Below are 21,800 nucleotides of genomic sequence, written 5' to 3'. Positions count from 1 at the left end.
GAGAGAGAGAGAGAGAGAGAGAGAGAGAGAGAGAGAGATGTGGCAATCTGGTCGTAATAATCATAATATTTATTATATGACGATACTAAATCCATGCTCAAGCATAGAATACAATGGAAGTATACTCACAATAATGCAATATATAAAATCCTGTGCTATTACTACAAGCCGATCTAAAAGCTCAACCAGCTTCCATAACGGCTCTCCATGCCATACTAATACATCAATCAAACTGGACAGCAATCCACATGGCCATCATGGCTTAGAGGCTACGGGGGGTGGGGTGGCGAAGGGAATCGGCATCTTTGGAACGGAAGGAGTTTTTGGGATGGAAGGCAATGGAGGCAGTGTGGGCATGGGTGGCAATGCACCCTTGGGCACGCCTGGCACGGCAGGCATCGGCGGCAACGTGTGCTTCGGAAGAGTCGGCATGCTGGGCATCGGCGGCAATGTCGACGGCTTTGGAAGAGTTGGAACGTCGGGCGGTGGACGCAACGGCGGCTTTGGAAGAGTTGGAACGTCGGGCATCCGAGGTACTGTGGGCTTTGGCAGGGTTGGTGGCTCCGGAGTTTGCAGCAGCGAGCGAGCTGCATAAGCCATGCTGTGGCTTAAGAACATTAGTGCAATGAGGAAGAACATAGAGAAGGAAGTCTTGGAAGCCATGGTGGTACGATCGCACAAGATCTAGAGAGTTATCAAAGGGAAGGGTGCAAGATGTGTGCGATGGGATTGAGGGGCTAGTGGCTTGGTATTTATAGAGGTGGTTTTTTTTTTTTGACCGAATTAAGGGAACTCGATATGATCTTAGCGTGGTTAACTGGTAGTTAGAATATGGTTGAGTTTCAGGGGAGGCTTCTTTTTTCCATGCGTTGTTGTGAGATTTGTTGAAGAGTGTGTGCGTGGTTGCTGTTCTTCATGTTGTCGTTAGTTCACCTTCTAAGCCGTATTTGACCGTTGTCGAGGGATGACCTCAATTAGGAGAATGGACCAAACAAATGGCACCTTCTAAGCCATACTTCAGGTACACGTATCAGACAGACTATATTAATTAATTAGGTCTTTAAGACTAAGGTGGCGACATAACACACGCAAGTTTGCCTTAATCGTTTAGTCTTTTGAATATATCTAACAAATGACTGCAGAAAGTCCTAGCTACGTCTGTTTGATTTGTATGAAAGAGACTGAAAGTTAACCAGGTTTTCCATGGAGATGTAATTTTTCAAGGTGCTTGTTCTGCAAGGTAGGTATAAGCTAGAAAGTCTTCCACCTCTGCTGGAACCTTCCATCTCTTTGATAGAAGTACCTTAAAGCATAAGGTTCAACATTTCAAAAGAGTGGAAAACTTTTCTTTTTCCTCCAATCTTTCTCCAATGAATCAAACAGATGGAAACTAAATATCTACCCTTATCAAGAAAATATATTTTGATCTTCTCTTATTTTTTGTAAATTACCTGTAAAATTACAATCCATATTTTGATATATTAAGTTTGTCAATTTTGGAGTGACTTGAGGTGTAGGCATGAGATTATCTAGGTATATATTTAAGCAGTTTATGCCTTTGAGATCACCTAGGTAATGATTTTGGTTTTCTTTTTCAATAAACAATATATTGAATTTGATGGTGAGTGCAAAATCCACTCTACATTTCATGATATATATTATTATGATCTGATGTAGAGAGTGAATTATTGGATTTATATATTGGTCTAAAAGAATGGACGATGCACCCACTACAAAATTTAATATTAATGTTTAAAAACTAAAAAAATCTGGTTCATTGGATATGATGTAAGAGATATAAAATAATTATCTATAAAAAACCATATATTGTGGGATCCCTATTCTATGTATCAGCTCACGCCAAAATCAACATATCATACTACTCATTAAAAGCATACATGATACAACGTGTCTTGAAATTTATACTTAAGGAAAAGGGTCAGCAGAAAAATAAAATAAAATAAAATCATGGATGATCACCAACAAGCCTCATATTATTGTTAAGTGTGATTATATGGCGGCACTAGAGTGGTAATATGCAATATATATAGTAGAAAATTCAAAAAATTTCCTATTCACAATAGAATTTTCTATATCGAGTAAGCTTTCTAACACAACTTGAATCATAGAGGTTAGATGAGAAAGTTGTGGTTGAAAACTCAAGGCTATAATATTAATTTTGCCGAGTATATACTTATCAATTGAAGAATCCTGATCACTAAATTGTAATCCAATAGTAGAAAACCTTGTTAGTTCAAAGTGTCTAATTAGGTCGAGGAGTTATTTAATAATGCCCCATACTATCAATATAATTTGATGGCAGCTATGGTTGTTAAGTGTCTCGAAAAGCACATTTTTGCTTGCAAGGCATAAGATTCATTACCAAAGTCTAGATATTTATTAATTTTCTGTTTGAGTTGAATTCTAGAGGTGTTTGCGACTCATATTCATTGTGAGGGACCCTAAAACAATATAAATATTCCATGTAATCTGTCTTTTGCATCACTGTGAAGAGAATTGGAGTTTATGGATTTATATTTATGTTTGATGTAGATGCTCTGAACCAATATTGGTTGTATTTAATAAATAATAAAATTAAACTTTTATTTATTTTCTTTGAGATGAATTTGAAAGCTAAGATGGATTTGAAATTTTAAATGAAATGTTTGGTTTCGTGTTATCGTGGGTTAGACCCCTCAGTAGCATGGCCATGTCATGCTCCGAATTTAGGCCGTGACAAATCATGCTCTGAATCTAGAACGTGACACGTTCGAAGCAGGTTAACGTGAGGCTAATGTGGGCTTTATGTAAGTCATTATATGAGTCAATGGTCTGCCAGGGCAAGATGGCATGCGGGCTATCATCAGTTCATGGAGGTAGGATGACAAACGAGTTGAGGTAGGGTCATCGGTCACTTACCTCCCAATCTCAGCATGACCATGGCTATGCATCTAGGATGATCTACCAACGGTGCCCGTTTGCCTCATGAAGGTGTGGATGATGTTGTGCATGCTCACTTTCATCATTCCGAGGAATTTTCCTCAGACTCACCTTCCAATGCATTCACTTTGTTGAACTTTATGCTGCTTTTATGAGCGAATAACATCGAGGGCCCAGAAAGCTTCCAAAAATGAATGTGGACCACCAAGGCTCAGAAAGCTTAACACATGGCGAGTGATCAGGCGAGATGGCATGATCTCGGTCATCCAGGAACTCTATAAAAGGAGAGGGGGGTCACCCCTCGTGGATGGAACAGCTTCCATCTTCCTCCTCTCTATCTTCCTTCTCCCTTGCCCAGTCACCATGGATCCTTCATCGATAGAGTGGCTTCTAGACCACCTTGAGGCCCTTCAACGAGCCATGGAGAGGGTGGCTAAGGTTGAAGCTAGCAGGGGCATGTACGCGGTAGGATGCCACAGAAAGCGGTCATCCACTGGAGGGCGACTAAGATAGATGCGCTCTCGAGGGTGACTGAAATCAAAGCGAAAAAGGTGGAGCTCAAGATCTCTAAGCTCTCGATGGAGCTGCAGATTGTCCGACATCAGAATGCGGAGGCTGAAGAAAGGCCACCCAAGCAATAGAATGTGAGCCTTTGGCCGAGCTCATCGGGACATCATTGAGTCCCCAAAGATTGCTCGGCTGAGGACTTCCACTTGATTGCCTCGGCCTTCTTGAGGAGCCATAGTGCGAGATGGAGGTTGGACTCCTTCTGGATGTTGTAGTCAGTGAAGATCCAGCCATCATCGAGTTGCTTCTTGATGAGGTTGAAGTGGCGACTGAGATGAAGTATGGTTTCTTGGTTGGCAACTGCTTTATCCGAGCTATCTGTAGTGTCTTAGGCCATGTTCCTTGTAAAGTTGCTCAATTGTAAAACTAACACCACTGTAATTAAAGCAATGAATAAAAGTTATTCTTTATAACTTTCTGTCTCATCTTTGCTCTAACTTCTATGATGTATGTAATTTCACCAAGCTGAGCTGCTCGATGCAACATGCAATCATCTCGATGACCATCTAGATCAGCCCTTTCGAGGGAACTTATTGTCGAAAAATTATTGGGGCCTTGTCCCTCAGTCTCGGTCTTGCTAAGTCATCGCTAAGAGATCGTCAGAGCCTTGCCTAGCTGAGGTGGGGACTTGAGATTTTAAGAAAGCATTCACTTGGTGATATGGGCCAATAACTCGACCTTGACCCACTTGGTGCTACAGTTGATGGCCACTATTAGAAACTTTTTTTTCCGGTTGCTTATGGGAACGGTCCGAGGATGTCCATCCCCATTAGGCGAAGGGCCAAGAAGCGCTGATCGATGTGAGCAAGGCCACCGGCTGCCATTGAATATTTGTGTGATGCTGGCATTGGTCTCACCTCCTTACAAAGTCAGTTGATTTCCTCTAGATGGTCGGTCAGTGGTAGCCTTGTTATACGATCTTGTAAGCTAAGGCCCCGCCCCCCAAGTGGTCTTCACAAATTTCTTCATGGACTTTTCGAAAATTATATTTGGCCTCGGAAGGTCGGAGACATCGGAGAAGAGGTATCTTCTGAACTTGTATCTGTCAATTAGTTATGCTTCCTAAAAAATAGGATTGAACGAAACATCTATTTATCAGGTGAATGTGAAAGCAAGGAAATTTTGGTGTTATCGACACCTTGGGAGGCAAAAGCCTTTTGTACTAAGTTAGAGGTAATGCATGTTTGTTTGTTTTCTCTAGCGGGTTATAATTCATATAATTTATGGTAACTTGTGTAATAGTTATATATTTCCTTCATCCTTGACTATGTTTTAGTTTCTGAATCACCAAAACCAATAACTCTCATTGCACGTCATCTCCCTGGAGGAGGAATTTAGGGGGAAAATGTTGTGACTATGAAGGAGGATATTATTTATTAGTTTAACTCTGCCACACTAAAACTAGGGGTTTAACTTCATCATGGTATATTTTTGAATCTCTTAAATAGATTCTACATCTTTCTCCATGAAGTGTGATCCATTTGCCTCATGCATATATCAAAAAGAACAGTTCGATATTTAAATTTACGGTTACATTGTAAACCTACATGTTGACATTTTTAAAGTGATCAAAAATTATATGGGACAATTTGGATTCTTTCTTTGATTATACTCTTTAGTCTTGACTATCTACATTGATCATGAAGTTTCAAATTGTTGATTTAGGGGGCTTTTGTATTTTAACCATCATCATCTTTTCAAGTATATAAAGAAAGCATAGATACCTATCGGAGTCTACGGAGGTTTATTATGATAGTTTCTATGACGGGATGGCATTGACTAGGGCTGCATAAAACTTTGGCCCAGAACAGTAGTAAGAAGATCGAAATATAGTATGATGTTCTATGTTGTTAGTAATATGCATTGCAAAGAGGAACTTACAACTGAATGAAAGAAAAGCTCAATCTTCTTTATTTATACCCAGGCAATTAATAAGTTGGGAAATTCTTCAAGGCATTTGGTATAGGAAGATCATCCTAAGATCAATAATGATGAAGGTAGAGGTAATGAGATCACCATATTTGGTTGTACCATATATAGTGACCTTATGTGGCAATGCTCTTAAATTACCCCCACTCCTCAAATTACGCCCCAACTTAATGACGGAAAATCTATTCTTAAAATCGGATATCCAAGATCTCCCTAGTGCAATAATCGTAGGCTGAAATATGGGGACAAAGATACCCTTTAGTCTAGCAGAAAAAATTGGTATATCAGTATATCTAATACATTATACCAGTATTATATATATTATATCATATTGATAGAACATATATTGTATTTACTATATATTATATTATAATATATGATTAATCATTTTATTTTTATATTAGTATTCAATTATAATTTTAATTATAACATAAAGACATTATTGTACTTTATAGTTATATTATGAAATAGTTTAATATATTACTTCTATTTACCTTATTTTTCAAACAAAATATATATTAGTATTAAAATAATAACATGTTATGATTATAAATAAAAATATTAATTTTGTTATAATAATTAACATTATAGGTCGGATGAAGGAAGACAACCAACACAAGTTGTGTCAAAATAAGTTAAAGGTTGATGTGGTATGACTACTGGTCTAGTGTTGCAGAATGATCATGCTTGTATACGTGGATAGTGGAAGATGGTTGACAATTGTTACTAGGACTATTAGGAGTGAAGATCAGACATGCAAAGCAACTATCGAGGTGGATAGTTATTATTCCTTAAGAAAATTGTTATGTATCAGTATAAATAATAGAGTTGTACTCAATATCAAGGATCCTCCAATAATTAATTCAATTAAATTACCTTTATCTTATTTTGAGTATTAGTTATTTGCTACTACCAGTGCCTGAGTTTGGAATGACATGTGTTTGAATAAAAAAGGCTGCATATCATATGGGGTTAACCCTGGGGATGTACGACCATCTCTCTCATGCTCGGCTCGGGCCATCTTTTCAGGGCATGACATTCTCTCTCCTTTTTCACGAACCAAACATGTTCTTAGAGATTTGGATTGCTATTACTCTGATATGATTGGATTATTTTTGTTAAAATTGAATTAAAAATTTATTTTATTCCAACAAGCATTACAAACGGGAAGTAGCTTTCTCAAACTCATGTTATCTTTTTTGGAAACTAACAATCCAATCCTTCCTTCCAATTGGCGCATGTATGCTGCATGGAAGAAAGGACTTCTTTAAGGGTTAAACAACCATCCTTGGCAATAATCCTCTATTCCTTCAATTTTTTTCAAACCCGGGAGGAGAAACGGAGATTAAGAAACCAATAAAAGATATCCGCATTAATTGGAATTGTGTTTCTATATTAGCGATCATGTGCATATCTTATTTGGTGCTCTAGGATAAGGGTGCAAAAAATGATATCAGATAAAATCTAATCCAAGATACTTGCCAAAAGAAGCCAGAAGGGAAATGAAATCCTGGGCTTATTTGTTGACACTAAATGCTACCCATGTCTTGCCGAATCTGGCATATGCCCTTCTCTTTATATATAAAGAGGCCCGTGGGGAGATCCGAAGGGTAGAAGAAGAAGAAGAAGAAGAAGAAGAAGAAGAGAGGGAGACGAAAGGGATGGAGCAGAATAACGAGAACGTGGTCGCGAAGCAGGAGACTGTCATCAGCAACACCAGCGGCAAGCCTCCCGCCTCTAAAGACTCCGTTGTTAATCTCGATGCGTGAGTATCCTCACCACCCCCCGCGCTTTAGTTTTTGTTGGTTTGGTTGGATGCCCTCACGGAAGGTGAAGTTGGGGATGAGATCTTGCAGTTGAAAAAATACCCAACCTCTATCCAACACATATCCAATAGAATATATATATATATATATATATATATATATATATATAGAGAGAGAGAGAGAGAGAGAGAGAGAGAGAGAGAGATTTTTCTTCCTGCAGCCCAAAACTAAAATCTTGACTGGTTTTAGACAAACTCCTAAAAAATACGGGCTAGATAGGCCAAAAGATCCGATTCCTATAAAATTTTCAACACAATCTTGTAGGAATATCCAAACAGATTTTTTTTTTTTTGAAAAAGAATAAAATTCATGTTCTAAAAGGCAACAAACTTTCATGGTATACATTTTGTTCCAAAATTGGCCAATTTTGATCAGATATTTAAAGTTAATAATTATGGTGCTAGAAGCCATGATACCGTTGACCGGAATAAATACATAAAAACAATAATTCGGCCATCTTTGTCTTATTATTATTAATTATCCTAATTATTTTTCAAATTTTTATATAATTTCATATTTTCTTTGAAATTTCCTAACTTTATAAAATCCTATATCATATATAGGCGCATATGTTGGCACATATGAGTGATATATTTTTGATGTATTTAATAGCCGGTCCCTCCATTGACCGGATCACAACTTTTAGTCCATGTTGAGTTTAATTCCAAGTCCCTAATCGCTATACGTAGTTATATCACTATATATATATATATTGTTATAAATAATGTTGTACATATGGATATAAGTATGTGCAGGAACATATAACTATGTGAAGGGTTAATATAACTGTGTGTAAGAACTATTATGAGTATATGTAATAAAAAGTGTTGATTACCAAGAATTAAATGCTAATGGCCAAGAGACCATGTATTGAAGTCCAATCAAAGAAAGGATCAGACCGGGTATTAAACTCCTCTACATTTTTAATCTTTACATATATTGTCAAGAGAGCTGCATATAGACTGCACAACCATGCTAAATAAGCTGTATATGCAACTTGTATATAGCCTAACCAAACATAATAACTACATGTGGGGAAAAAGATGAGGTCAAGAGACCACATCTCTATGTAGAGCATTGATTATAACAATTCTGATGTCAAACAAATGATGCAGTGGAGACCCAACCATGTACGAGTCATTTTGGAAAGGGATGGGGGATCAAGGGGCCATCACCATTTCGAGTTCGCAGACGATAAGTTATTTCTCGGACGTGACTAACTTTTGCTGGTTTCTTGAACCCGAGTTTGCTCGAGAGATACGACGCCTTCACAAGCTCGTAGGCAACGCTGTGACTGAGGATCGATACCTAATCGTTGGCACAGGCTCGAGCCAGCTCTTGCAAGCTGCAGTCTATGCTTTATCACCATCGGATACCCCCAACCCAATGAATGTTGTGTCTGCCGTCCCTTACTACTCGGTAATCTCTACTTGCATTGCACCAAATTTGATGCTTAGGTAAAAAATATGACTAGCAATAAATTAAAGGGTATTAGTTCTATCTAAGATAAGGTTTATGAACAGCAAATTGATCATTAAAAGTAATATTGATATCCGGGTGGCCGGTTTGCAGCCTCCTTTATCGTCAAGAAAAAAAATATTGCTATAAACTAATACTTGATATTTTTTTGGTAAGGTTTACATATATATAATTGTTCTTTAAAAATAATATTGCTTAGCCATTTTATAACCAAAAAAAATGTTTAACAAGAAAGAAATGACAAAGCAATATTATGAATATCATACATTTGTTGAGTCTCAAAAGTTTAGATTGAACAGAAAAGATCAATAATATATATCAGGCTTAGAACCCTTCATGTTTTCTATCTATATCGGAGTTGATGTTTTGTACTTCAGTTTATTTTAAAGTACTTGCTTCAAACACTTAGGAATGACTACTATATATCAATTTTATATAGATATGTGAGAAAAATATAAAAAGCTAGAAGAATTGACACTCTTTTTTTTGAGACATAAAAGAATATGACACTTCAACAGGTATCCACACTTTATAATTGCACTAATGTCCATATCAAAGAGCATGTAATAGATGTGAGGTGGTTCCCATTACTTTATTTAACAAAATATGCACCATAAAATTAATGAAAGTTGGATAGAGATCAACCATGATGCACTCATTACTTTTTTCCCGAGTAAATATGTGATTAATGGATTTATAACCCGATTGAGTTGATTAGCCTTATATAAGTTAATTGCTATGTTGTTTTCCAGCAATCTATTAAATCTAATATAAATAGTATAAGAGAATGACTCTTCTCCAACTAGGTGTTAGTGTTTGTTTTTGATCTAAATTTTTTAATGTAAATATTCTTCATTTGTCTGATTCATAGTTTCATTGTCTTAGCTTTTGATAATTCTTTTTTTTTCTGAGAGGAGAGCTTCTGCTAATTCTGACAATATCTTCCATCAATTTATCTTCTAATAATGTTATGCTGGAAAAGCGATAATACAATATGTTTTGTTCAGTTTCGTACACAAGATCTAAGGCATACTAAAGGCCTATTTGGATATTTCTACAGAATTAAGCTAAAAATCCTACAGAAATATGTCCTATTGGTTCATATGGCTCTCATTTTCTAAAGACCCATCAAATTCCAATTTAAATTCCAGCCTATGGGCCTATCGGTCTGCAAGAGAAAAAAAATCCATAGAGATCATTTTTCTCTTTCTATAGGATTTGTGCTGGGATATATTTGGTTGATTGAGCCATGCTTAAATGGGCGGCCTTAGCCATGAATTTGGTAGGATATTCAATCTAATCTTGCTGGATTATCCAAATTGACCCAAATATGTTCTAACTTAGTTTAATTTCAAATAGACACGACCTATGGATATGATGATAGCCCTAATGATTTGCTGACTTGACAAGACTGCATAAATTAGAGAGCATAGATGATTGAGCTTCTCTTGTGGTTTTAGATTGATAAGCCGCTGGAAAATATTTTTTTCTGATCAAATTTAACAACCTTTTCAATTGCAGACATATGCGCCGCTGATGGATTACCTTCGATCTGGACTTTTTCGATGGGCTGGGGATGCATGCATGTTTAAGGGTGATGCATATATTGAGTTAGTCTGCTCTCCTAGCAACCCTGATGGCTTTCTAAGGCAAGCAATCTTGAAGTCTGGGGGTGGGAAGACAATTCATGACCTGGCCTACTATTGGCCTCAATATACACCAATTACTAGTCCAGCAGATCATGACATCTCGATCTTTACTGTCTCAAAGAGCATTGGCCATGCTGGATCTCGTCTTGGGTAGCTATGCCTCTTCCATTTCTATCTTCCATAAAATTAGGATGGTTTCTTTTCAATAATCTATAGTTAAATTGAATGAGGCAAACTTCTCTAATTTAGTTGAGGTCCTTGTTAAACAGGTGGGCTCTAGTGAAGGACATCGTTGTTGCTCGGAACATGACCAAATTTATAGAGCTAAACACAATTGGAGTGTCCAAAGTCTCACAGATTCGAGCAGCAAAGATTGTTAAAGTAGTCTCGGATAGCTATGAGAATCCAATCCCTGAAAACCCAGACAAGCTCTTCGATTTTGGCAGGCGCCTTCTAGTCAATCGGTGGAAGAAGTTACGAGAAGCTGTCAAAGCCTCAGGCATCTTTAGCTTGCCGGAGTTCCCATCTGAAACTTGCAAATTCACTGGGGAGAAGGCTGAAACTCTTCCTGGTATGTGACTGCAACTTTTAAAACATACCTGTTTCTCATGTTCAAAATTGGAAGTGCAAGTTAGATTAGGATTTGATGAATATTTCGTAAGCTAGTTTGCTTCTGCTCTACGTACCAGTCGCTTTGGTCTCATCAATGCGTGAGATCCTATTTATATAGACCGTCATCTCCTTGCGAATACATGGATTTTTTTTCATTATTTAGAATTTAAATACTTAAAATTTTAGCACACATATCGAAGGAATACAGCATATTCGATCTCCATCTCAGCTTAATTACTCTTGTCATGTTTTAAATAACATGTTTAGGTTATTATCATGAATAGAATAACTGTTTAGGTGTTCTTGCTATGAAAATTCCTTGATTAACTCATTGACTTCAGAAGGAAACTATCTATGACTAGTCTAAGTAGGTAGTTTATTTGATAGAAGTAACATAAATTTCAGCTTCTTTTATTTGACCTAATTTTCTCTATTCTTCTTCTTTTTTTTGTTAATCCTTTTGTTTTACAGCATTTGCATGGTTGAAATGTGAAAAAGAAGGAATAGAAGATTGTGCGAGCTTTTTAAGGAGCCACAAGATCCTTACTCGAGGTGGGAGTTATTTTGGAGCAGGTCCCAACTATACCCGGGTTAGCATGATAGATCGAGACGAGACATTTGATCTTTTTATTGAAAGGCTTTCATCCCTTCATTGAGCTCCTGCTTGTTGTTGATGACAATACTTTCTTTTCACCTCGGTGGGAGCATTACTTCCCTAATGTTGGAGACATCAAAATATTTATCAGCAGCTCTTAGCTAAATTACTTCTTTAGCACCACTCTTCCCGAGGCTTACCAACTAACAAGCACTAAGAGTGTGGCATGTTGTTAACGGCAAATTGTAATTCTATCGGCATTTTTGGGATAAATAACTGCTTGGGGTATTTCGCTCGCTTAGATACTTTTTCATCTGTTTCATTTATTATGATGGTGTTTTTGATATATATATATATATATAAAACTTGATGACTTCTTCTCTATTTTGTTTGATTAAAGCCAACATAATTGCGGTGACTGGATCAAGGCTTCATTGCTTAGAAAGGTGGCCAAATGGCCTTTTTCCCCCAAAATGAGGGGCTCTGTGAGTGGCGTAAGCAAATTCAATGTGTCATGAATGAGAACCATCGACTACAAAAGAAGAGCTAGTGTGTTCTAAAACAGCTAAAGAACTAACAAGATCTAGAGCTAAAACTGAATATGTTCTTAATCAAAAGAGACTTCATGGTAAAATGTTAGAAGCAACGATTCAAAATATTAAGAGCTGGCATACTGAGAACTTGGAAGGGAGAAAACTCACATTCAGGAAGTGGGGATCCAGAGTCATGTTGGAAAGCTAGGAAGGAAAAAAGACCATTTCTTGATATATACTTTTTTTCTCTCAATGAACCTTTTGCTTTTCCATGAAAAACATGGCAGAAACCTTACTATGGCAAATACAATATAGAGAGGATGATAGTTGGAAGAGAAGCAGGTGCAATTACTCACTTGTAAGGCTAGAAAATACTATCTTGACTGGCCACTCCAGGGATACATCTCTTACATGCTCACTCGCAAATCCTACGAATCTACTAAATGGGAAAAGAGGGAGAATAAAAAGAAAGCAGGAATAATTCTTACAAGAGAATTATCATTAATCAGTCATTTAAGTATTTCAAGTATAATTATAAGATGAGCCTCCATGGGGATATTTATAAGTAGTACAAAATGACTCTTTTCTTCAACTTTTTATTGTAGAATTTCAAGTTCCATTCTAACTCGAAAAGCTCTAACTATTAACTTTTCTTATAATATCAAAAGTTCTCATAAAGAAAGTTTATAAAAATCGAAACTAAATCAAACTTTTCTAATAAGACTAAACTTATATTGGGTTTCGAGACCCATATGTATGGGACCCGTGATTTGTATTATCGGGACATGCAATCCGTGCGGTCAGAATCCATGACCCATGCGGCTGCATGTGTACCCTAGGCACTCCAACATCGTTGCTGAGAGTGTCGGTGGATCACCTGGTTGAGATTTTTACTGGCTAGGCAATCAAAAAAATTCATGTCCTAGTTGTTAATACACACAAACTATCTAATGAATTGGTAAGTAATGTGGCACATTCTAGCCCATTAACCTAAAGACAAGGGTTCAATGGTTGAACAAAAAGCCAAATACATCACTAACAAAAAGAGACATATTGTAGCCAAAAATTCTACAAAATTTTTGGTCCTAGGAGATTCTTTGCAAAAGTTCGATCATGCTATGGTATTAACAACTCAAAGCCAGGACTATCCACTAAAATATCCTTGGGAAAAATATTTTCCAAGTTCCTTTTTTTTATTTGTATATACGTTGTAAGGTTCGTTATGCTTTCTATGGAAAAGTTTTTTTTCTTATCACTTGGTAATGAACCGCTTATCTCTTCATGAGTTGTATCCCACCTCAACTTCCTCTCTTCAATATTTTGTGAATCACAGATAGTGAAAAGAAGTACTTTTTATGTTCTCTGACTGATCCACCAGGCGTTGTGTTGGAGTTAGCATACAATTTGTGTATCTAATAGTTAGAGCTTGACTCAAGGAGTAAATATACAAAAGAAAAGTTGGTAATTTCATTTTCAAACAAAGGCGAATCTACTTTGGATGTACAGTTTAATTATAAGGTTGGGATTGGAACTAAAGAAACAATAGAACCTTCAGAAGGCAAGCTTCTTAGTGGTTGATATTATCCTCAAGAATATCAAGGTTTTCATGTCAAAATGGGCTTCTGTTGCTTCTTCTAAATTATCTTCTAAACTTGTATCTGTCGATCAGTTATGCTTCTTAAAACTATTTTGTAAACATTTCAATTCTATTGAAATGAATTGATGGGCTCCCAACTTTCCTCTCCAAAAACTCAAGAAAGAAAAAGAAAAAGAAACATTAAATTTTTAAATGTTCAATGTTTATGGATATAAGGTGTTTTAAACTACTAATTAAGAAACTTTAGATTTCTTTTTTTTTTGATAAACAAACTTTAGATTTCTTTAATGAATTCAAAAATTGAAAAGACATGAATGAAGCTATAATTTCATTTTCTAACTGCCCTTTATGGCCTAAAAAATAGGATTGCATGAAACATCTATTTATCAAGTGAATGTGAAAGCAAAGAAATTTTGGTGTTATCTATCACCTGGGGAGGCAGAAGCCTTTTGTACTAAGTTAGAGGTAATGCATGTTCATTTGGTTTCTCTAGCGGGTTATAATTCATATAATTTATGGTAACTTTTGTTATAGTTATATATTTCCTTCATCCTTGACTATGTTTTAGTTTGTGAATCACCAAAACCAATAACTCTTATTGCACGTCATCTCCATGGACGAGGAACATGGCTGCGAATCAAGAGACTGTCATCAGCAACACCAACGGCAAGCCCCCCCACCTCCAAGGACTCCATCGTTAATCTCGATGCGTGATTATCCTCACCACCCCCCACGCTTTAGTTTTTGTTGGTTTGGTTGGATGCCCTCACCGAAGGTGAAGTTGGGGATGAGATCTTGCAGTTGAAAAAATACCAAACCTCCATCCAACACATATCCAATATATATATATATATATATATATATATATATATATATATATATATATATATATATATATATATATATATATATATATATATATATATATATATATATATATATATATATATATATAGATATATATATATATATAGATATAGATATATATATATATATATATATAGATATATATATATATATAGAGAGAGAGAGAGAGAGAGAGAGAGAGAGAGAGATTTTTTTCCTGCAGTCCAAAACTAAAATCTAGACTGGGTTTAGACAAACTCCAAAAAAATACAAGCTAGATAGGCCAATAGATTCGATTCCTATAAAATTTTCAATACAATCTTGTAGGAATATCCAAACAGATTTTTTTTGTGAAAGAGAACAACATTCATGTTCTAAAAGGCAACAAACATTCATGGTATACATTTTGTTCCAAAATTGAACAATTTTTTGATCAGATATTTAAAGTTAATTTGTTAATTATGGTGCTAGAAGCCATGATACTGTTGACCGGAATAGATACATAGAAACAATAATTGTGCCATATTTGTCTTGTTATTCTTAATTATCCTAATTATTTTTCAAATTTTTATATAATTTCATATTTTCTTTGAAATTTCCTAACATTATAAAATCCTATAACATATATGGGCACATATGTTGGTACATATGACCGGATCACATCTTTTAGTCCATGTTGAGTTTAATTCCAAGTTCCTAACCGTTTTACGTTGTTTTACCATAATATATATAGATATATATACACATATATATACATATATATATTGTTATAAGTAATGTTGTACATATGGATATAAGTATGTGCAGGAACAAATAACTATGTGAAGGGTTGATATAACTGTGTGTAAGAACTATTGTGAGTATATGTAATAAAAGTGTCCATTACCAAGAATTAAATGCTAATGGTCAAGAGACCATGTATTGAATTCCAATCAAAGAAAGGATCAAACTGGTTATTAAACTCCTCTACATTTTTAATATTTACATATATTGTCAAGAGAGCTGCGTATAGACTGCACAAACATGCTAAATAAGCTGTATATGCAACTTGTATATAGCCTAACCAAACATAGTAACTACATATGGGGAAAAAGATGAGGTCAAGAGACCACATCTCTATGTAGAGCATTGATTATAACAATTCTGATGTCAAACAAATGATGCAGTGGAGACCCAACCATGTACGAGTCATTTTGGAAAGGGATGGGGGATCAAGGGGCCATCACTATTTCGAGTTGGCAGACGATAAGTTATTTCTCGGACGTGACCAACTTTTGCTGGTTTCTTGAACCCGAGTTTGCTCGAGAGATACGACGCCTTCACAAGCTCGTAGGCAACGCTGTGACCGAGGATCGATACCTAATTGTTGGCACAGGCTCGAGCCAGCTCTTGCAAGCTGCAATCTATGCTTTATCACCATCGGATACCCCCAGCCCAATGAACGTTGTGTCTGCCGTCCCTTACTACTTGGTAATCTCAACTTGCATTGCACCAAATTTGATGCTTAGGTAAAATATATGACTAGCAATAAATTAAAGGGTATTAGTTCTATCTAAGATATAGTTTATGAACAGAAAACTAATCATTAAAAGTAATATTGATATCCGGGTGGCCGGTTTTGCGGCCTCCTTTATCATCAAGAAAAAAAGAATATCGCTATAAACTAAAACTTACTTGATATTTTTTTGGTAAGGTTTACATATATGTAATTATTCTTTAAAAAAATAATATTGCTTTGCTATTTTATAGCCAAGAAAAATGTTTAACAAGAAAGAAATGACAAAGCAATATTATGAATATCATACATTTGTTAAGTCTCAAAAGTTTAGATTGAACAAAAAAAGATCAATAATATATATCAGGCATAGAACCCTTCATGTTTTCTATCTATATAGGAGTTGATGTTTTGTACTTCAGTTTATTTTAAAGTACTTGCTTCAAACATTTAGGAATGACTACTATATATCAAATTTATATAGATATGTGAGAAAAATATAAAAAGCTAGAAGAATTGACACTCTTTTTTTTAAGACATGAAAGAATATGACAGTTCAGCAAGTATCCACACTTTGTACTTGCACTGGTGTCTATATCAAAGAGTATGTAATAGATGTGAGGGGGTTCCCATTACTTTTTTTAACAAAAAATGCCCTGCAAAATTAATGAAAGTTGGATAGAGATCAACCATGATGCACTCATTACTTTTTCCCCGAGTAAATATTTGATTAATGGATTTATAACCCGATTGAGTTAATTAGCCTTATATAAATAAATTGCTATGTTGTTTTACAACAAGCTATTAAATCTAATATAAATAGCATAAGAGAATGGCTCTTCTCCAACAAGGTGTCAGTATTTGTTTTTCATCTAAATTTTTTAATGTAGCTATTCTTCATTTGCCCGTTTCATAGTTTCATTGTCGTAGATTCTGATAATTCTTTTCTTCCCTGAGAGGAGTGCTTCTACTAATTCTCACAATATCTTCCATCAATTTATCTTCTGATAATTTTATGTTGGAAAAGCCTTAATACAATATGTTTAGTTTAGTTTTGTACACAAGATCTATAGCATGCTAAAGGCCTATTTGGATATTTCTATAGAATTAGGCTAAAAATCCTGCAGAAATCTATCCTATTGGTCTCTTTGGCTCTCATTTTCTAAAGACACATCAAATCCTAGTTTAAATTCTGGCCTATGGGCCTATTGGTCTGCAAGAGAAAAAAAAATCCATAGAGATCATTTTTCTCTTCCTATAGGATTTGGGCCGGGATATATTTGGTTGATTGAACCATGCTTAAATGGGCTGCCTTAGCCATGAATTTTGGTAGGATATTCAGTCCAATCCTACTGGATTATCCAAATTGACCCTAATATGTTCTAACTTAGTTTAATTTCAAATAGACACAACCTATGGATATGATGATAGCCCTAACGATCTGTTGACTTGACAAGACTGCATAAATTTGGGAGCATAGATGATTGAGCTTCTCTTGTGGTTTTACATTGATAAGTTATTGGAAAATAATTTTCTCTGATCAAATTTAACAAAATTTTCAATTGCAGACATATGCACCGCTGATGGATTACCTTCGATCTGGACTTTTTCGATGGGCTGGGGATGCATGCACATTTAAGGGTGATGCATATATTGAGTTGGTTTGTTCTCCTAGCAACCTTGATGGCTTTCGAAGGCAAGCAGTCTTGAAGTCTGAGGGTGGGAAGACAATCCATGACCTGGCCTACTATTGGCCTCAATATACACCAATTACTAACCCAGCAGATCATGACATCTCGATCTTTACTGTCTCAAAGAGCATTGGCCATGCTGGATCTCGTCTTGGGTAGCTATGCCTCTTCAATTTCTATTTTCCATAAAATTAGGATGGTTTCTTTTCAATAATCTATGGTTAAATTGAATGAGCAAACTTCTCTAATTTAGTTGAGGTCTTTGTTAAACAGGTGGGCTCTAGTGAAGGACACTGCTGTTGCTCAGAAGATGACCAAATTTATAGATCGAAGCACCATTGGAGTGTCCAAAGTCTCACAGATTCAGGTAGCAAAGATTTTTAAAGTAGTCTCAGATAGCTATGAGCATCCAATCCCTGAAAACCCAAACAAGCTCTTCGATTTTGGCCGGCGTCTTCCAGTCGATCGGTGGAAGAAGTTACGAGAAGCTGTCAAAGCCTCAAAAATCTTTAGCTTGCCGGAGTTCCCATCTGAAACTTGCAAGTTCACCGGGGAGAAGGCTGAAACTCTTCCTGGTATGTGACTATAGTTCTTAAAACTTACCTGTTTCTCATGTTCAAAATTGGAAGTGCAAGTTAGATTAGGCTTTGATGAATATTTTGTAAGCTAGTTTGCTTCTGCTTCGCTCTAAATACCAGTCTTGATTAACTTGTTGACTTCAGAAGGAAACTATCTATGACTAGTCTAAGTAACTAGTTTATTTGATAGAAGTAACATAAATTTCAGCTTCTTATATTTGACTTAAGTTTCTCTGTTCTTCTTCATTTTTCTTAATCCTTTTGTTTTACAGCCTTTGCATGGTTGAAATGTGAAAAAGAAGGAATAGAAGATTGTGCGAGCTTTTTAAGGACCCACAAGATCCTTACTCGAGGTGGGAGTTATTTTGGAGCAAGTCCCAACTATACCCGAGTTAGCATGATAGATCGAGATGAGACATTTGATCTTTTCACTGAAAGGCTTTCGTCCCTTCATTGAGTCCCTGCTTGTTGTTGATGACAATAGTTTCTTTTCACCTCGGTGGGAGCATTACTTCCCTAATGTTGGAGATATCAAAATATTTATCAGTAGCTTTTAGCTAAATTACTTCTTTGGCACCACTCTCCTCGAGGCTTACCAACTAACAAGCACTTAGAGTGTGGCATGTTGTTAACGGCAAATTGTAATTCTATCGGCATTTTTTGGATAAATAACTGCGTGGGGCGTTTCCCTTTCTTAGATACTTTTTCATTTGTTTCATTTATTATGATGGTGATTTTGATATATATATATATATATATATATATATATATATATATATATATAACTTGATGACTACTTCTCTATTATGTTTGATTAAAGCCAACATGATTGCAATGACCGGTTCAAGGCTTCACTGCTTAGAAAGGTGGCCCAATGGCCCATTTTCCCAAAATGAGGGGCTCTGTGAGTGTCGTAAGCAAATTCTCGGTGTCATGAACGAGAACCATCGACAACAAAAGAAGAGCCAGTGGGTTCTAAAACTGCTAAAGAACTAACAAGATCTAGAGCTAAAACTGAATATATTCTGAATCAAAAGAGACTTCATAGTGAAATGTTAGAAACAAGATTCAAAATATTAAGAGCCGGTATATAGAGAACTTGGAAGGGAGAAAACTCAAACTCAGGTAGTGGGGATCCAGAGTCGTGTTAGGAACCTAGGAAAGGAAAAAGACCATTTCTACATATATACTTTTTTCTCTCAAAGAACCTTTTGTTTTTCCATGAAAAAAGTAACCATCAGAAAACAAAATCTTCTCTTTAAGAAGTTACTTTTTCGGGATGTGGAGTTTACTTTTTCATCCCAAACTTATTAATTTTGGGAGGAGGGATTGAACTTGGGCTGAAAACTTAAAAAGTGGAAGAGTATGTCGATGCAACCAATTATAATGTGGCAGAAACCATACTATGGCACATACAATATAGAGCGGATGATAGTTGGAAGAGGAGCAGGCACAATTACTCTCTTCTACAGCTAGAAAATAATATCTTGACTGGCCACTCTAGGGATACATCTCTTACATGCTCATTGGGAAATCCTACTTATCCACTAAATGGGAAAGGAGAGAGAATAGAGAGAAAGTAGGAATAATTCTTACAAGAGGATTCTCATTAATCAGGAATTTAAGTATCTCAAGTATAATTATATGATGAGCCTCAATGGGGATATTTATAAGTAGTAAAAAATGACTCTTTTCTTCAACTTTTATTGTAGAATTTCAAGTTCCATTCTAACTCGAAAAGCTCTAACTATTAACTTTTTTTATAACATCAAAACTTCTCATAAAGAAAGATTATAAAAATCAAAACTAACATCAAACTTCTCTAAGTTTCGAGACCCATATGTACGGGACCCATGATTTGTATTGTTGGGACATGCGATCCGTGCGGTCAGAATGCACGACCCATACAGCAACATATGCATCCTAGGCACTCCGGCATCATTGCCGAGAGTGTCGGTGGTTCACCTAGTTGAGATTTTTACTAGCCAGGCAATCAAAAAAATCCATGTCGTAGTTGTTAATGACACACAAACTATCTGGTGAATTGGAAAGTAATGTGGATCATTCTAGCCCATTAATCTAAAGATAAGGGTTTAATGGTTGAACAAAAAGCCAATTACATCACAAATAAAAAGAGACTTATTTCAGCCAAAAATCCTACAAAATTTTTGGTCCCAATAGATTCTATGCAAAAGTTTAATCATGCTATGATATTGACAACTCAAAGCCAGGACCATCTATTAAAATCTCCTTGGGAAAAATATTTTCCAAGTTCTTTTTTTTTGTATATACATTGTAAGGTTCCATATGCTTTCTACAGAAAAGTTATTTTTTCTCATCACTTGGTAATCAACCGCCTATCTCTTCATGAGTTGTATCCCACCTCAACTTTCTTTCTTCAACATTTTGTGAATCACAGATAGTGAAAAGAAGTACTTTCTATGTTCCTTGAGTGATCTAGCATGAGTTGTGTTGGAGTTAGCATACAATTTGTGTATCTGATGGTTAGAGCTTGACTCAAGCAATTAATATACAAAACAAAAGTTGGTAATTTCATTTTTAAACAAAGGAGAATGTACTTTGGATGTACGATTTTATGAAAAGATTGGAATTGGGACTAAAGAAACAATAGAACCTTCAGAAGGCAAGCTTCTTGGTGACTAATATTATCCTCAAGAATATTAAGGTTTTCATGTCAAAATGGGCTTCTGTTGCTTCTTCTAAATTATCTTCTAAACTTGTATCTGTCAATCAGTAATGCTTCTTAAAACTATTTTGTAAACATTTCTATTCTGTTGAAATGAATTGATGGGTCTCCCAACTTTCCTCTCCAAAAACTCAAGAAAGAAAAAGAAAAAGAAATAGGAAATTTTTAAATGTTCAATGTTTATGGATATAAGGTGTTTTAAACAATTAATTAAGAAACTTTAGATTTCTTTTTTTTTTGGTAAACAAATTTTATATTTCTTTAATGAATTCAAAAATTCAAAAGAGATGAATGAAGCTATAATTTCATTTTCTGACAGCCCTTTATGGCCTAAAAAATAGGATTGCATGAAACATCTATTTATCAAGTGAATGTGAAAGCAAGGAAATTTTGGTGTTATCCACCACCTCGCGAGGTAGAAGCCTTTTCTTCTAAGTTAGAGTTAATGCATATTTATTTGTTTTCTCTAGCGGGTTATAATTCGTATAATTTATGGTAACTTTTGTTATAGTTATATATTTCCTTCATCCTTGGATATGTTTTAGGTTGTGAATCACCAAAACCAATAACTCTCATTGCGTGTCATATCCATGGAAGAGGATATTAGGGGGAAAACTTGGTCACTATGGAGGAGGATATTATTTATTAGTTCAACTCTGCCACACTAAAACTAGGGGTTCAACTTTATCATGGAATTTTTTTGATTCTCGTAAATAGATTCTGCAACTTTCTCCATTAAGTGTGATCCATTTGCCT

At 35.7% G+C, this 21,800-nt stretch overlaps 3 protein-coding genes across 3 annotated transcripts; 2 read left to right on the top strand and 1 right to left on the bottom strand.

Moving 5' to 3' along the window:
- Window positions 1–54: 54 nt before the first annotated feature.
- On the bottom strand, window positions 55–746 carry LOC103722889 (uncharacterized). Its single transcript, XM_008813610.6, has one exon. The coding sequence runs from the start codon at window positions 661–663 to the stop codon at window positions 256–258; it is 408 nt and encodes a 135-aa protein (XP_008811832.1). The 5' UTR covers window positions 664–746; the 3' UTR covers window positions 55–255.
- A 2,945-nt stretch (window positions 747–3,691) lies between these two features.
- On the top strand, window positions 3,692–11,658 carry LOC120104135 (tryptophan aminotransferase-related protein 1-like). Its single transcript, XM_039114675.2, has 6 exons — window positions 3,692–3,799; window positions 6,894–7,201; window positions 8,378–8,681; window positions 10,263–10,540; window positions 10,660–10,961; window positions 11,474–11,658. Exons 1-6 carry the CDS (start codon window positions 3,692–3,694, stop codon window positions 11,656–11,658), a joined length of 1,485 nt encoding a protein of 494 aa, XP_038970603.2.
- A 4,081-nt stretch (window positions 11,659–15,739) lies between these two features.
- Window positions 15,740–18,829, top strand: LOC120104136 (tryptophan aminotransferase-related protein 2-like). The gene is made up of 4 exons (XM_039114676.2): window positions 15,740–16,043; window positions 17,637–17,914; window positions 18,033–18,334; window positions 18,610–18,829. Exons 1-4 carry the CDS (start codon window positions 15,753–15,755, stop codon window positions 18,792–18,794), a joined length of 1,056 nt encoding a protein of 351 aa, XP_038970604.2. The 5' UTR covers window positions 15,740–15,752; the 3' UTR covers window positions 18,795–18,829.
- Window positions 18,830–21,800: the final 2,971 nt, after the last annotated feature.

The sequence above is a fragment of the Phoenix dactylifera genome, chromosome 1 (genome assembly GCF_051530095.1).
Source record: "Phoenix dactylifera cultivar Ajwa chromosome 1, Ajwa_hap1_PhDact_Kaust_v1.1, whole genome shotgun sequence".
In the NCBI taxonomy this organism is placed as follows: Eukaryota; Viridiplantae; Streptophyta; class Magnoliopsida; order Arecales; family Arecaceae; genus Phoenix; species Phoenix dactylifera.
This window is presented reverse-complemented; position numbering and strand designations above follow the sequence as displayed.